This window comes from Sorex araneus, chromosome 5 (assembly GCF_027595985.1).
Source record: "Sorex araneus isolate mSorAra2 chromosome 5, mSorAra2.pri, whole genome shotgun sequence".
In the NCBI taxonomy this organism is placed as follows: Eukaryota; Metazoa; Chordata; class Mammalia; order Eulipotyphla; family Soricidae; genus Sorex; species Sorex araneus.
Window position 1 is genome coordinate 41,117,981 of NC_073306.1, and position 17,685 is coordinate 41,135,665.

The 17,685-nt window shown below is 40.0% G+C and overlaps 1 protein-coding gene across 4 annotated transcripts in view; it reads left to right on the top strand.

The window, feature by feature from the left end:
* Positions 1-17,685, top strand: part of ZMYM6 (zinc finger MYM-type containing 6) — a 61,403-nt gene that overhangs the window by 11,753 nt on the left and 31,965 nt on the right. For all 4 annotated transcript variants that reach the window (XM_055140501.1, XM_055140503.1, XM_055140504.1 and 1 more), the window contains 10 exons: positions 1,900-2,002; positions 4,324-4,573; positions 8,944-9,118; positions 9,218-9,409; positions 10,326-10,476; positions 11,604-11,719; positions 13,298-13,573; positions 13,748-13,898; positions 15,582-15,754; positions 17,091-17,238. In XM_055140501.1, the coding sequence (XP_054996476.1) occupies positions 1,900-2,002; positions 4,324-4,573; positions 8,944-9,118; positions 9,218-9,409; positions 10,326-10,476; positions 11,604-11,719; positions 13,298-13,573; positions 13,748-13,898; positions 15,582-15,754; positions 17,091-17,238 (1,735 nt within the window). The remainder of the gene's footprint in view (positions 1-1,899; positions 2,003-4,323; positions 4,574-8,943; positions 9,119-9,217; positions 9,410-10,325; positions 10,477-11,603; positions 11,720-13,297; positions 13,574-13,747; positions 13,899-15,581; positions 15,755-17,090; positions 17,239-17,685) is intronic.

A 17,685-nucleotide genomic window follows, 5' to 3' on the forward strand; every position in this document is an offset into this window, starting at 1 on the left:
TACTCAGGGGAACCATATATGGTGCTGGGGATTAAACACTGGCTGAGCATATAGCAAGTACCCTTCCTGCTATGCTATAGGCTCCATGACCCAAACTTTTCAGGGGCTGGAGTACAGCAGGCAGGGCGTTTGCCTTGCATGAGGCTGACCCAGATTTGACCCCTGGCATCTTATATGGTCCTTCGGTAGTGTCAGGAGAAATTCCTGAGGGCAGATCCAGGAGTAACCACTGGGCATCACCTTCTGAGCAAATTCTCAAGAATTTGATATAATGTAAGGGGGGAGTAAAGGTATGGGAATGAGAAGTAATTATATTTTGAGTGATTGCATCTTGCTTGAAGCTGTGCTTGGCACATTTTAGGCATTCTCCTTTTAAATATACAACCATCTAAGGGAATCTCCTTAACCTGTTTAATAAATGAGTAAAATAGCATTAAGTAACTTAACCAAACTCAGCATCAGAGTTACAATAGGAACTTCCCTCTAATTTCAAATTTGTATTCTTTCTGTTGCCTTTTGCCACCTCACTTCTGTACAGATTCAGAGTCACAGTATTGTGTAATTACTGTAATAAAAATTGTAAAGTGTATTAAGAACATAGGGAAAGAGCCCTCAAGTCTCTGTGGAGAGGAAGATTTCAGACTAGAAGGTACTTGTATTATATCAGTTGATTAAGACTTTCAGGCAGAGAAATGGTGGGTGCCAAGTCATGGAGAGATGAGAGAATGTATTATGATTAGTAGTTGAGCATTTCAGGAAAAAAAGTGGGAGAAGAGAATAGGTTTAAGATTTTTTTCTTTTGGGGTAGGCCTCAGTGGTTTATGAATTGGCCCTCCTGGCAATTCTTGGGCAATTAATTCAATGCTAGAACCTGAGGATACTGTGAGTTCAGCATACTGTGGTAATGAGGATTACGCAGGCCACCCCGGAGGTGTTTAGGGACCTCCACTGGTGTCCAGCCATGTGCAAGACAAATACCTTAACCTCTGTACTATTTTTTTAGATAGATTTAAGATGTTTCTGTTTGGGACTTGGGGTTTGGGGTGGAAACATTCCAAGTATGGTGGTGGGAAGGTGTAATGGTGGTGGAATTGGTGTTTGAATATTAAATGTAGTCAAATATTGTGAACTACCTTATAAAATTGAATTAAAAATAAAGATATTTCTGTTTAAATAATTAAATGGAGTTATTCTAGGGGTGGTGACAGAAATCAAATGTAAAGCTTCACATTTGCAAGACAAGCGCTCTCCCTCCGAACCATATTTCCTGCCTCTATTAAATAGAACTTTTTTGCCCAGACCCAGTTGTGTTCAGGTCTCACTCCTGGCTCTGTGCTCAGGGATCATTCCTGATGAGCTCCGGGGAACATATGAGGTGCTGGGGATCAAGCCCTATAGTATGGGGAAGGCAAGTGCCCTATCCACTGTACTATAGCTCTGGCCCTTAAATGGATTTTTATCTTCAGTTTCACTTATCTTTTTCTTGTAAGATTGAGCCTATTTTCAGTTTTTCATGTTCTTTCTTTATTCTAGTTGCCTCCTCTCTCTTTCAGTTGCTATTTTGTTGTGACAACTAGGGATTATATACTTGGTATGGTACTTAAATACTTAGTTGAGGTACTCTAGCTCCTTTGACTATGAAGCTCAGTGGTGGTCACCAGAGGCTGTACTTTTGAAAAGTTACAATGCTTGCACACTTGGTTGTAGTGTGCCAAAAATCTCATGCAGTGTTGCACTGTTGGCATTCCCTAGCTATAAATTTTGGCTTTGATGTGTCTGTGGAGGTCCTTACAATTAGTATGTAAAAGAGATGAAAGAATTACTCTTGTTCAAGTTTCTAGTTTACTTAGCTATATTGAAAATCTCTCTCTCATTTGCTCTCTTGCTTTTTCCTTTAAGGAATATGGAGATACCATAAAACCAAAAACTCAGGAGAGTGAACTGAAAATCAGTGCTGTGTTTTCAGTGAGTGACAATCCACTTGGTAAAAAAATAGAACTAGGTAAGTACAATTTTGTTTATTATATTTTGACTAATAGAGTAGCAGGAAAGCACATTGTTGCTGTGTTTCCCTTTCTTTAGATAAAGCATGACTTTTCAAAGTGTGAACAACTGGTCTCGATGAGCATTTTATAGTTGTTTATTAGAGGCTACACTCAGCAGTGCTGCTGGCCCTGTGCAACTTGAGTGATGCTCAATCTTGTGGCCTTATGGTTCTCAGGGGCTCATGAGGATTACATCTTGCAGTGTTTAGGGGTCCTAAACATGCAGTGCTAGGAATTGAACACATACTTTGCCTGTGCTCTACCACTTGAACTACCTCACTGAACCCTAAACAGTACTAAAAAAGTGAAACTGAATAAGATTATAATTATAATAATGCATGTGCAATATGTAAGGAAACAACATTACTTCCTGAAACAACTGTTTCAGTTTTAAGTTGTATCTATATATCTATATCTATCTACACAAATATATGTATGTGTGACATGAGTCATAGTGTGAGTCAAAAACAAACTATTTGACATTTCTGGAATACTATTCCCTTTACTTATTTAGTTTTTTTTTTTTGGGCCATACGCAGTTGTGTTTGTGTATTCACAAAGAGGCAGCAGCACTCTATCTCTCCCGCTGCCTGCATTTGGTAGTCTCACACCACTTCCCCCTCCCTGGGGAGGTCGATGGTGATAGGTAGGCGAAAGAAGGAATGAGGGCCAGGCTGGTCAGTATCAATTGCGGTTTATTCCAGTCTCCATTCCCCTTTTGCTTCTCTCTCCAGCCCGTCTTGCTTTCACTTCTGATTTTGTCTATTACTTCTGACTCTGTCCCTTATTTCTGACTCTGGCTCTCACTTGCTTTGTGCTCTTTCTTTCCCCTGCTTCTGGCTCTGATGACGCCCTGATTCTCTTTCACCTTGTGCTCTGTTTCTGTGTCTTCCCTGTTAATTCTCCTACAGTCTTAGTTTATATAGCAATCACGTAGGGTGGTGACACAAAGGTGGGTTGAACATTAACAAATCAACAAAGAGGGGTAAGACCACTCCTTCAGGAGATTCACAAAAACTCATCTAAGGAAATTACTCCAGATTACTGGGAGATCTGCTCAAGGGTGGGAGCCAAACAAGAGTGTGTCACTTTCTTCTCTCCTCAGCTAGTAATCCACTTAAATAGTTGTAGTAAATCTACTTTTAATATTTCTAGCAATGTCATTCTGTATCAGCACAGTAAGAGATATAAACTTAAAGTTTTGTTCTTCCTGAGGACATCTCACTATACATTCCAGACCACAGTCTTCAGGCCAGGTTAATCTTCTTTTTTTTTGCTTTTCGGGTCACACCCAGCGATGCACAGGGCTTACTCCTGGCTCTACAATCAGGAATTACTCCTGGCGGTGCTGGGGGACCATATGGGATGCTGGGAATCGAACCCGGGTCCACCGCGTGCAAGGCAAACGCCCTACCCGCTGTGCTATCGCTCCAGCCCCCAGGTTAATCTTCTTAACCCCAGCAGGGTCCTAATCTCGTTGTTAGTTTTGGATCATGACAGCATTTGTCCATGATCATGCCCTCAACTTATAGTTGAGTATTGTGGTGCTTTGGCTTGGCCCATTTCAATGCCAGGGTAGCTCACAGCTTGACCTGGGTCCATTCTGTCCTTCATCGGGACCTTGCTTTTGGGGTGCTAGGAACTAAGGGCAACTAAGTCGAGAAAGCAGATGCCCAGGAGTAAATATTATTTGGAGTTAATCAACTCCCAAGTTACAAAGCATAATATTAACTGTCTTCCTGTGTCCATACAGAAAGGACATTGCTTTAAGGTAAACTATGCAAAAGACACTAACTTAAAATACAAGTTCAGAGTCCTTAGAAGGATCTGATCTTATAAGCTAACAGAATCTGATTAGGGAAAAGGTGATTTACTGGTTGGGAAGGAGGGTACAGAGAAGAGTTTACAGATAAAAGGAGTGAAGTGACTGGGGAAGCATTGTGATGGGTGTAACCAGACAGACCTAAGTTCCCTGCAGCAAGGCTGAAAGGCCAAACCCTGTGTTATCCTACAGAGTTCAGGGCTTACTTCTCACTCTGCACTTAGGAATCATTCCTGGTGTGTTCAGGGGACCATGTGAATATCAAGGATCTAAACAGTGCAGCCGGCTGCAAGACGAACACCTTACCTGCTTTACTATGACTCTGGACCATTATTGCCTTATTTATACTAAACTTTAAGACTGATGGGATTTGTCCTAATAAAGAGAAAATGTATATGTATTCCTACTGAATCTAAATTATTTTTCTTTTTTTTTTTTTTTTTTTTTGTATTATAGCCCAAAATTTGACCCCAGCCTTTCAGTTTCCTGTTGCATCATCGGCCCCAAATGCATTACTACCTTCGGTTCCAGCTCTGGCCCTTCAGGTTTTTTGTTCGGGTTGTAAAAAAATGCTTTATAAGGGACAAACTGCCTATCACAAGACAGGATCTACACAACTCTTTTGTTCTACACAGTGCATCACGGGATTGCCTTTACCTGTCAGCCTACCACCTCCTCCCAAGAAAACCTGCACCAATTGCTTGAAGTATGATATTAATTCTTTCCTTTTTTACACAGTTTTTATATATAGTAAATATAGTTAATATATTATATATTTAACTAGAGAACTATAGTCTGTATCGTTGAAGTGGAAGTGTGCTGTTGCTCCTGTAAATCTCTTTAGCACCTATTCGTCGAATAGCTTTTTACTGATTAAGAAATTTGAGAAAGTTTTTGTATCTCTTTCCATTTAAAATTTTCTGTAGACAGGGGCTGGAGCGATAGCACAGCAGGTAGGGTGTTTGCCTTGCATGCGGCCGACCTGGGTTCGATTCCCAGTATCCCATATGGTCCCCTGAGCACCGCCAGGAGTGATTCCTGAGCCAGGAATAACCCCTGTGCATCGCCGGATGTGACCTAAAAAGAAAAAAATTTTTTTTTCTGTAGAAAGTAACCATTTTGGAAAGAAACCATTTTAGGGAATTATATGATCATTCTTATGTCCTGCAATTGTAGATAACAATCATTTAAAACTAGTTGTTATCTTAAAAGTGAGTGAACACAATGGCCACTCAATACCCTTATTGCGGACCACAACACCCAAAAGGAGAGAGAGAGAGAGAACAAAAGGGAATGTCCTGCCACAGAGGTGGGGGAGGACCTCAGGGGGAGGGGGGATGGGATTGGGAGGTGGGAGGGATACTGGGTTCACTGGTGGTGGAGAATGGACACTGGTAGAGGAAGGGGTGCTCGAACATTGTATGAGGGAAACACAAGTATGAAAATGTGTAAATCTGGGGCTGGAGCAATAGCACAGTGGGTAGGGCATTTGCCTTGCACGCGGCTGACCCGAGTTCGAATCCCAGCATCCCATATGGTCCCCTGAGCACCGCCAGGGGTAATTCCTGAGTGCAAAGCCAGGAGTAACCCCTGTGCATCGCCAGGTGTGACCCAAAAAGCAAAAAAAAAAAAAAAAAAAAAAAAAAAAAAGAAAATGTGTAAATCTGTTACTGTGCCTTCATGGTGACTCACTAATTAATAAAATAAATAAATTTTTAAAAAAGTGAGTGCAGTATAAACTAAAATAACATTACTCTTAGAAGAGTACGTTCAGGTTATTTTTTAGTTGTTTTTTTTTTTTTTTTTGCATACCTGATGGTGCTCAGGGCTTATTCCTGTCTCTGCACTCAGGGATCACTCCCAGCAGTGCTCAGGGAACCATGTGGAATGCTGGGGATCAAATCTGGGTTGGCCTTGTGCAAGGCAAATAAATACTTTTACCCACTGTACTATGGGCTCTATTTGCTCTGGACTTTCTGCTCTTTTTTTTTTTTTGGTGTGTGTCTGTTTTTTGGTTTGTACTTGGCGATGCTTAAAGGTTAGTCCTGGCTTTGCACTCAGGAGTTAACTCCTGGATGTGTTCAGGGGACCATTTGGGTTGTTGGGGATCAAATTTTGGTCTGTGGCATGGAAGGCAAACCCCTGTACTATAGCTCCAGCCTCCTAATTCTTTAGAAGGTAATTTATCTATAAAAGCAGTGTGTTTATAAAATAAGCTTATGAACTTTTGTCAGAGGTCTTTGTGGCTTTACTGTAATGTGATGTGAAAATAGTAATAGACTTAAGACATAGCAATAGACTTCGAAACATTTCTTGCTATCTTAGTAAGTGTGAAGAATTTGGTGTGTTTAGCCTATTTCTATGATAGAGTAATTTTGGGAGTATATTACCTATGCAGAAATCACTACTGTGTAGCAAAAAAGAGTTTGATTGTAGATCCTGGCTTTATCACTGTAATGTGACTTTGGACTAACAAGATAATTAATTTTTTCTAAGCTTCACTTTCTGCACTGGCAAATTATTTCTCCTTTCTTTGGAATTTAATGATATAGATTTTGCACATGGCATAGCATATAGCATATACTTAATAACTGGGATCCTAATATATATATATACATATATATATGTATATTTTGCTTTTTGGGTCACACCTGGCAATGCACAGGGGTTACTCCTGGCTCATGCACTCAGGAATAACCCCTGGCAGTGCTCAGGGGACCATATGGGATGCTGGGAATTGAACCCGGGTCGGCTGCCTGCAAGGCAAATGCCCTACCCACTGTGCTATTGCTCCAGCCCCGCCCCTTCATTACAAAAAAAAAACAGCTTGTTGTTTTGGGTCTCAACCCAGCACTGCTCAAGGGTTATTACTGTCACTACACTCAGAAATTACTACTGTGGTACTGGGAGGAACAACATGGGATATTGGGGATTGAACCTGGGTTAGCCCTGTACAAGGCAAGTGCTTACTTGCTATGCTCTCTCCAGCCCAATTATTTTTTTGTATAATGAAAAAACTTCTCCCCTTTCCTCTTTTTATAGTATACTAGGGGTTACACACATAATTGCTGTTCTCATACACACTTGGTTATAGTGCTCCCTGAGTCAAGGACATAGCAGAGCCAGTAATCACTCGTGAGGACAAGGGGCTCTGCTGGGCTCCAGCTTGACACCTCATACACATACACTGAGTCACACCCCCAGATCCTGCATTTGTATTTGAAGTTAATGATTTTTCCCGTCAGTTTTTACACTTTTCAGACTGGAGTGATATCACAGTGAGTAGGGCATTTGCCTTGCACACGGCCCACCCGGGTTCGATTCCTCTGTCCCTCTCGGAGAGCCCGGCAAACTACTGAGAGTATCCTGCCTGCATGGCAGAGCCTGTCAGGCTACCCATGGCGTATTCGATATGCCAAAAACAGTAACAAGTCTCACAATGGAGACGTTACTAGTGCCCGCACAAGCAAATTGATAAACAATGGGATGACAGTGCTTTGTACTTTTTATTTTTTAAAAATTAAAAAAAAATTATTTGTTTATTTATTTTTGCTTTTTGGGTCACACCCGGCGATGCTCAGGGATTACTCCTGGCTTTGCACTCAGGAATCATTCCTAGCGGTGCTCGGGAGACCATATGGGATGCTGGGAATCGAACCAGGGTCTGCCGCATGTAAGGCAAATGCCCTACCCGCTGTGCTGTCACTCCAGCCCCAGTGCTTTATACGTTTTAGAAGACATGCCATGCTTAGGATCTATTTCTGCTGTCAGTGCTTACTGTAACAATTACCTCTTACACAATGACCCCAGAAATATCATAGATCTACTTAATCATTTGTATTCTTTTCTGTTTCATTTCTGTTCCCATCTTCTTGAGTCTAAGAGTTACTATTCCTGGGGCTGGATAGATAGTACAACAGGTAGGGCATTTGCCTTGCACCCGGCCGACCCAGGTTCTATTCCCAGCATTGCATATCGCCCCCGAAAGCATCGCCAGGAGTGATTCCTGAGTGCAGAGCCAGGAGTAACCCCTGAGCATTGCTGGGTGTGACCCAAAAAGCAAAAAAAAAAAAAAAAAAAAAGTTACTATTCCTTTTTTTCTTTGATTTCTTCAGGTATGGCTTTATGTTATGTATTTTGTTAATTTTTTTATTAATCTTCAGTTCGTATTTATTCCAAATAAATGAGCTTGTATTTAAATTAAAGGGACTGGAGTGATAGTAAGGCACAGCATGAAGGATGCCATGGATACGGTACTTGCTTTGCATACAGCTGACCTGGGTTCAATCCCTGGCACCCCATGTGATCCCCCAGACATTGCCAGGAGTGATTTCTTGGCTTGGAGCCAGGAGTAAGCACTGAGCACTACAGGTATGGCCCCAAAAATAAAAAACAGAAACAGTATAAAAATTAGTGCTCCTTGTCTCATTCTTAACATTTTTTGTGTGGAGAAGAGATCACACCCAGCAGTACTCAGGGCTTTCTCTTAGGTCTGTGCTCAGGGATCAGTCCCTGAGGGCTTGGGAGGGTTTGGGGGCTATAGAGGGTGCTGGCGATTGAACCGGATCTGCTGCATGCAAGGCAAGTGTCTTACCTGCTGAACTATCTCTCCAGCCCTCATTCTTGACTTTCTTGACAGTCACTAGCTAGTATGGGGGCATGTGTTTCATAGTCTGGAATTATGGGATGACTATTTACTACACTAGTACCAGTGGATGAAACTTGGTTAGAGTTAGAAGCCTCACTGTTTTTGTCAGGAGCATCTGACAATGTGTGGATATATCTATATCTATATCTATATATATTTCTTTCTCAATGCATCTGTAAGTTAGATATTAGAAATGCCATTATGTACATAGAAAATTGAGACAGTAATTTTAACAATCAGTTGTTATTCAACTGGTAAGTAACAACTAATTATCAAATCCTGGTTTTCAGATGCCTCATTTAAGTCTCGTCATTTTCTACTACACAATAACTGTTCTTATTAAATGTAGTTATTTTAGTTCACAAGGTGGGGAAGAAATTACAGTTAAGAAGAGCATGTTTCATTCTGCCTTTGTTATTTATTTTTAGAAACATTTTAAATCCAAAGGATGTGATCACGATTCGATTTGAAAATTCCTCTGCTAGCAAAGATTTCTGTAGCCAATCATGCCTTTCTTCTTATCAGTTAAAGAAAAAGCCTGTTGTTACCATATATACCAATGGCAGTTCGACTAAATGCAGTATGTGTCAAAAGAATGCTGATGTAAGTTCCATCTTACCTTTATTGGGATTTTGCTAAAAGATTGGAGATTTTTAAAACTGGCTCTGTTTATTCTCTATGTGTATGTGTTTTGTGTCCTAGATTCGATTTGAAGTTAAATATCAAAATGTGGTACACAGCCTCTGTAGCGATGCCTGCTTTTCAAAATTTCACTCTACTAACAACCTTACCATGAAATGTTGTGAGAACTGTGGAAGCTATTGCTATAGTAGCTCTGGTCCTGCCCAGTCGCAGAAGGTTTTTAGTTCAACAAGTGTCACAGCATATAAGCAGGTAAGATTGGTCTGGTGCATGGAGATTGGAGTATTATTAGTTAATCCTGTTGTGTGAGTTCCCTTTCCAAAAAACGGAATAGATTCTGATACCAGAAGGATTGATTGTGGTGTAAGATGACTTAAGTAAATGACATTTTTGTTTTTTGTTTTTTTTTTTTGGGTGCCATACCCAGAATTGCTCAGGGCATACTCCTGGCCCCATGTTCAGGGATCACTTCTGTGGTCTTGGAGGACTATATGGGTAACTGGGCATTGAACCTGGTTCAGCTGTGAGCAAGGCAAATGCCCTGCCCACTGTACCATCTCTCTGGCCCTAATTTCAAACTTACTAAAAGTTAAAACTTTTTCATAAGAGTCAAAACAAAGTGACTGGAGATAATACAGTGGGTAAGGTTGCATGCTTTGCATACGGTTGACCCAGGTTCAGTTCCCAGCATTGCATATGGTCTCCTGAACACTTCCAGGACTGATAACCTGAATACAGAGCCAGGAATAAGCCCTGAGCACTGCTGGGTAAGCTCCCAAAACCATTAAAAAAAAGTGGCAGACTTTCTCATAGACTTATATTCAAGTCTAAATTAAGGATGGCCTGTTGTCTGATTATTTGTGATAAGAGAAATATAATTACCTAATTCATTACTTTGAATGTTTTCTTTATTGCTAATATAACTGAATGCTTACTAATTTTCTTCAGTTTACATTTTATTGTATGAAAGATTTAATTTTTCTCACATCTCAATTTTCTAAAAGCCTATACTTGGTATGTCTCATTGTCATGCTCAAATATTTTGAAGGTGGCAATAGCTTTTTAAGAAAAAAATCAGGATTCTTGATATCTTTTATTAAATAATATGTACATATGTATGCATGCTTGTGCTAGCTACTTAAAATTCTTTTTAAAATTTTGTTATTAGAATTCAGCCCAAACTCCTCCATATGCCTTGGGGAAATCATTGAGGCCCTCAGCTGAAATGATTGAGACGACAAATGACTCAGGAAAAACAGAGCTTTTCTGCTCTGTTAATTGCTTATCTGCTTACAGAGTCAAGACAGTTATTTCTTCAGGTAATGTTTAAGTTAGAAAGTTTATTAACTATGGGAGAAAAATATAACTCCTTTTCTTTAAGTTTTGTTACAGACTAAGTATTTCTCTGTGGTTAAAATCCCAAATTTGATTTCATTTCTAATAACTGATTTTTAAGCAACTTTCACAGATTTTCTAGGTGAAGTATTTATTTTGTAGTAGTCTTTTTTGGGCAGTGTGGGGGTCAAACCCAGGCCTTCACACATGCAGGGCAGGCACTGTATCACTGTTTCATAGTCTTCTGTTTGAAAAGAAAGAACATATGTTTAAAGTAAATTTTTTATTTTGTTTTGCTCTCAAAGCAGTGCTCAGAAGATGCAGGGATCATTTGCAGCAAATTCTAGCCAACCATACAATGCAGCTGAATGCTAAGGACTGGACTACTAGGGTCACCACAGCAATGCTCAGGTGGCCTCCTGAGTCACAAGGCCACACCTAGAAATGATTGGAGTACCATGTGTGCCAAGCATTGACTGGAGTTGGGCACAACAAAAAAGATTTGGGCCAGAGTTGATAGTACAGCAGGTAGAGTGCTTGCCTTGCACACGACCAACCCAGGTACCATTCCCAACACCACATGTCCCTCAGGCCCCACCAGGAGTGATCCCTCAGTGCAGACCCAGGAGTAGTAAGCCCTGAGCCCTGTCAGGTGTGGCCCCAAAAAACAAAAAACAAAAAAATAAACTTGTGCCATAACGTTAGCTTGTGCATTTCCCTGGCTCTCCAAGGACGTTTTGTGTTAAGTGGGACTTCGTTGAGATTAGTTGTAGTTAGCTCTGCAGACTATGGTAAAGTTCTTGATATCTTTCTCTTTTTCTTTCTTTTTAAAATGTGGCTGGGAGCACACAGAGTTTTGGACCACACCTAGTGGTGTACAGGGATCAATCTTGGTGCTGCTTGGGGACCATATGCAATGTTGGAGATCAAACTAGGGTTGGCCATGTTCAAGGCAGGTTGTCTTAACCCTGTACTATCTCTTCAGCCCCAAGTTCCTTGATTTTTTTTTCTATATTATTTGGCATGTTTTTCATTTTCTTAATGCATTTTTAATTGGTTGTTCATATTCATATGTATCCCTTATTTATTTATTTATTTATTTATAACCAAGGTGTTCAAGTTTCGTGTCATAGTTGTAAAGCCTCTGCAATTCCTCAGTATCATCTTGCCATGTCCAATGGAATGGTATACAGCTTCTGCAGCTCCAGTTGTGTAGTGGCTTTTCAGGTATGATCTAAGATATTTTGGGGTTTTCTTCTTTTTGGGGGGGCGGTTTTCTTTGTTATTGTAGTTTTGTGTTTTGGGCCATACCCAACAGTGCTCAGGACTAACTCCTGGCTCTGAACTCACGAATTACTCCTGGTGGGGTTCAGGGGGTCATATGGGGTGCCAGGGGAACTTGGGTTTGCCTTATGCCAGGGAAGTGCTCCTCCCACTGTATGATCTTTCTGCCTCTAAGGTAGTTTTCTAATCCTTGTAATTCTTTTAGGAATAGGTCTTTGGCAAAATGTTAACTTCTTAAGGTTCATGCTTATAAAAATTTAAATTAAAAGGAAAAATTCTAATTTAAATTAGAATTTAAAATTTAAATTAAAAATTTAGAATTAAAATTTAAAAGTAAAAATTCTAAATTAAATTAAAAAGAAAAATTAAAATTTTTTAATTAAAAGGAAAAGTTTTGTTTTACTTATGGTCCTCAGAGGTAATTTCTGCCAAGTGTCAGGGCCTAGATTTTGGGTCTTAATGCTTTCTTCCTTTTTCAAAATCCTTATCTAAACCAGCGTTTCCCAACCTTTTTCATACCTTGGTTCCTCCTTCTGACCTTGTTTTAAACCAGCGTTTCCCAACCTTTTTCATACCTTGGTCCCTCCTTGTTTTCATCTTTCGGCCCCTCTGTCCTACCCTTAGTTTTGTGCCATGGTTACCCATTTAGATGATTTCCACCTGTGACCTCCTTGGAACAGCCTAGGGGTCTACCGGGAGCCAGATGTTCCCTGGCTGAGAAATGCTGATCTAGATGACCCTGCCCTTCCCTTTCTATCTTATTTTCCAAAGGATGGAAACTAAGATATGGTTTGGATAGGTAGTTTGTCTATTTTCCTATCACCCTCATCCTGATACACAGTGGCTCCCGGTATGGAATTATAAGCCTCCACTTGTCCCGTTTTCTCCTATTCTCTACTTTACACAGAGGAACAGTAGAGTTCAGCAATCTACCAGGCTGGAAAAGTGCCTGATAGAGTGTCCTGGGCACCAGGAAGAGAGACTGTGTGACAGTTGTGTTCCTGATAACTGCAGGCTGGTTGGCAATGGAAGAGCAGTTGAAGGGATCTTTGGAGTGGAGAGGCAGTTGTGACTTATTAGAGACATATACTGTAGGTGTTTGTCTGGAAAGCCTAAATGCTAATTAATACTTAAACTTTTAGTGCTTCCATCCTCATGCCTTCTATTCTGAATTATTCTAGTCTTTTTTTTTTTTTGCTTTTTGGGTCACACCTGGCGATGCACAGGGGTTATTCCTGGCTCTGCACTTAGGAATCACTCCTGGCGATGCTCAGGGGACCATATGGGATGCTGGGAATCAAACCCGGGTTGGCCGCATGCAAAGCAAATGCCCTACCCGCTGTGCTATTGCTCCAGCCCCTATTCTAGTCTTTTTGTTCTAGAAGTATGCCTTTAAATTCCTTATGTGAACTGCTTTTTTTTTTCATATATACAAGTGGGGGAATTAATGTATTTAAAAAGAGAAAAGTACCAAGTTACATTATTTCTCAATTAATAATGATTTTATTTGTGTTTGTTCAGAATGTATTTAGCAAGCCAAAAGGAACAAATGCTTCAGTAGTGCCCCAGTCTCAGGGCAAAGTGCTTTTAAGTCCACCCTCTGGGCCAGCAATATCTGCAGGAGGAGGTAAAGCCTGTGCGGTACCCTCCAGCTCCCTCGGTGACTCTTCTGCAGCCAGTCTACAGCCTCCTGCTGCCCAATCCCAGCAGGTTGCTTCCACCCGGACACTTATTAAACTCAAGTGTCAACACTGTAACCATCTGTTTGCCACAAAACCGGAACTTCTTTTCTACAAGGTAAAGAGAGGTCATAAAAGTAGGATTAAATGTAAATTTTGCCAGTAGAAACATTTTTGTCTTTTCATCTTCAATAATCACTCAGTTTATCTTAAAATCAAAATCTTAAAGAAAAAGGTATCTTAGAGATAAAGTAATGGTTTAATAAGCTCTTAATGATTTTTTTCTCTGCAGAATAAAATGTTTCTCTTTTGTGGCAAGCCTTGTTCTGATGACTACAAAAAGAAAAATAAAATTATGGCAATGTGTGACTACTGCAAACTGCAGAAAATTATAAAGGAGACTGTACGGTTCTCAGGGGTTGATAAGCCATTCTGTAGTGAAGGTAAAGAAAAAAGTTCACATTTACTTACAAAGGATATGATTGGTATAAAAAAACTCATTAGAAATTTGACTATTTTAGCTTTCAAATGAATTTTTATTTACTCATTCATTTATAATTTTTATGCGGGTGGGGTGCCAGACACAGGGATGCTCAGGTATTACTCCTGGCTCTGCACGCAGGAGTGCAGTGGTGCTTGGGGGACCATGTGAGATGCTGGGGATTGAATCTGGGTCGGCCATGTGCAAGGTGAGCACCTTTCCTGCTGTACTATGGCTCTGGCCCTGTCAGGTGAAATTTTATTTTGAGAAATATTTTGAGATTTTTCCCGTACCACTTCCATACATTGTTGTTGTCATCACCAAGTGTCTCACACTTATCTGGATTTGGTGCTTGAAGGGTTATTTGTGGTTCTCACTAGGGGTCACACATCAGGTTTTGATACTTGCACCATTGGCCAGCGTGCTGCCCAAGCGTCAAGCCCCTTTGGTTGTGGTGTTCGTGTACATTCTTGTTGTAGGACTTGTCCCAGGTCACTGTGGTGCTCCCACACGTATTCATTAGGGGTCTCACTTCCTGCCTGTGGTGCTCCAGCATCTTCTAGATGTGCTGCTTATCCCCCTCTGGTGTTGGGCAGTGCAGCTGGAAATTGCTTGCAGTGCTGGGGATCACAATCTACCAAGCTGCCAGGATCACACAGTGCATGTGACTTCACCAGGGACTGAATAAGCTCTGCTGCTTAAAAGGCAGACATTCAAAGATTCAAAGCCACCGAATAATTTACTGGGTTCAAGGGTTTTTTTTTTTCAAAATTGAGAATATATGTAATTCACTTTAAAATCGATCTTTTTAAATACCATAATACTCTTTAAAGGCAAAATTAATAAAATATAATTAGGTCATTAGTATAGACTATCAATAGCACAGAGTGTTTGCCTTGCATGCAGCTGACCAGATTCGATTCCTTCGCCCCTCTCAGAGAGCCTGGCAAGCAATTGAGAATATCTCACCCACACGGCAGAGCCTGGCAAGCTACCCGTGGTGGTGTATTCAGCATGCCCCAAACAGTAACAAACAAGTCTCACAATGGAGACGTTACTGGTGCCTGCTTGAGCAAATCGATGAGCAACGGGATGGCAGTGACAGTATAGACTATAGACAGTTTTTTCCTGGATTTAGCTATGATTTCAGAGATCCATTTGTTCTCACATTTATAAAGAGGATACTTAAGCACTTGCTGCTTTTTGGCTTAAAGAACCTTTAGAACTTGGATGTTGTAGATAGCTGAATAGTTATTATAAAGTATTATAATATTAAAATATATAAAAATATTTCATTTATTTGAAAAACTTTGGGGGGAAGGGCTGTACACATTGGTACTCAAGGGCTTACTCCTGTATCACATGGGGTACTGGGGATTGAACCCAGGTCTATCACGTGAGAGGCAAGTGCACACTACCTGCTCTACTTGCTCTCTGATCCTATTTAGAATATATTTAAAAGAATAGATTTAGAATATATTTAAATTCACAATTTATTTTGTGAATATGGAGACCATATTTTAGCCTGGAGGCAAATTATTGTGCCAAATATTGAGAAATTAGCTTAAACTTGGTATATATAAGACTGTAGAAACTCACAGAACTGATGTAAACTTATTGTTTCTTTTTATGATTTCATTTATAGTTTGCAAGTTCCTTTCTGCCCGTGACTTTGGAGAACGATGGGGAAACTATTGTAAGATGTGTAGTTACTGTTCACAGACATCCCCTAATTTGGTAGAAAATCGATTGGAGGGCAAGTTAGAAGAGTTTTGCTGTGAAGATTGCATGTCCAAATTTACAGTTTTGTTTTATCAGGTAAATGTAATGTACCTCTTTGCTTTTTTGAAAGTTCTATACATTTTGATTTAAAATTTTGTGAAGATAAAGTTTGGCATTTGGAACTGAGTAACATGTTATTGGCTTCTAAAAACAGCATTCAGTTCAATATAAACATGAAGCCTCATAGGGTTTCTGAAGAATTTGTTGTTGTTTTTGAGGATATGTGCCTTTAGTGGTTTAGATTTTTTCCCCTATGTTTTTCTTTCTTATAAGGCAATTGACCTTATTTATAATTTTGAATTCTTTCAAGTGAGAACTTGACATATTCATGTTGCCTATAAGTAGCTATCTTATACAGGGGTCATTACTCTGAGGAATTAGAGCGTTAGACCTGGTTTTCCTTTCTTTTTTTTTTCTTTTTATTTCTGGGTCACACCCGGCGATGCACAGGGGTCATTCCTGGCTCTGCACTCAGGAATTACCCCTGGCGGTGCTCAGGGGACCATATGGGATGCTGGGAATCGAACCCGGGTCGGCCGCATGCAAGGCAAACGCCCTACCCGCTGTGCTATTGCTCCAGCCCCTGGTTTTCCTTTCTTAAGTAAAATGATTGATCACTCTTCCTACCTCCTTTAAAAAAATTTACTTTTCTAAAGGCTAACAAGGGAAGCGACAATGACTTGAGCCATCAACACAGGTCCAGAGTTTCCCAAGTGTTATTTTATCCTTCCGACAATTTCAAGAAATAAATGTATTATTGCCAGTTTGCAATTTAGGAAAAAGACTTGGGTGCAAGAGGTTAAGTAATATGCCCCAGAAGAAACTGGTAGATGACAGATAGCACCTATAACATTACAGTGTGATTTTAAGACAATGGATGAATCAAAGTCTTAATGACTTCTTTCTACCACAATACTGCATCTTTGCCTTTAGAAAGCCTGTCTTAAAATTCATTTGTCAGTAATTTTGGAAACAGAAGTTCAGCTTTTTATATTCTCTTGATTTATGACATTATCTGTATGAAACAGGCTTGTGTATATTTAGCTACGTTTAGTTTTGTTTTGTTTTTGGGTCACACCCAGCGGTAGTCAATGTTTACTCCTGGCTCTATGCTGAGGGATCACTCCTGGTGGGGCTCAGAACGTTATATTGGGTACTGGGCATTGAACTTGGCTTGATCGCATGCAGGGCAAGTGTCCTACCTGCTGTACTGTCTCTCCAGTCCCTGTTTAGTCACATTATAAAATAGAAACATTTTATGATCTCAACTGATTAATTTATCCTGTTTCCTTAGTACCTTTGGTTTTACGATTGTTATTTTTTCATTATTCTATAGTGGTAAGCCTGTTCTTTCTTACATTTCTTTTATCAGATGGCCAAGTGTGATGGTTGCAAACGACAGGGTAAGCTAACTGAGTCTATAAAATGGCGAGGAAACATCAAACATTTCTGCAGTCTGTTTTGTGTCTTGCAGTTTTGTCATCAGCAAATTACAAATGACCCTCTTTCACAAAATAAAGGTAATGTTTGACTTATGAATCCTTAAGTGCTAGAATTTGCTGTCAGCACATGTAGTTGAATAATAAAATCAAGTGGATTCAAATGGTCTGAATTTCCTTATATGTGTGTAAAATTCCTTAAAGTATGTGTAAGAATCCTTAAACTTTGCCCTTGAGGCAACTTTAAGAACTTAACAGTTAAACCTAATTTGTTTAGCAATGCCAACCAACACAAAAATATTAATAAATGTGTGCACTGATTTTATAGTTTTGATTGATTTTGACTGACTTTATCTGTACATAAGTAACTTCTGCCAACAAATATATACTATTTAGTTAATTTGTTAGAATTAAAAATAGGGGCTGGAGCGATAGCATAGTGGGTTGGGCATTTGCCTTGCACACGGCCGACCTGGGTTGGATTTCTCCATCCCCCTCAGAGAGCCTGACAAGCTACCAAGAGTATCC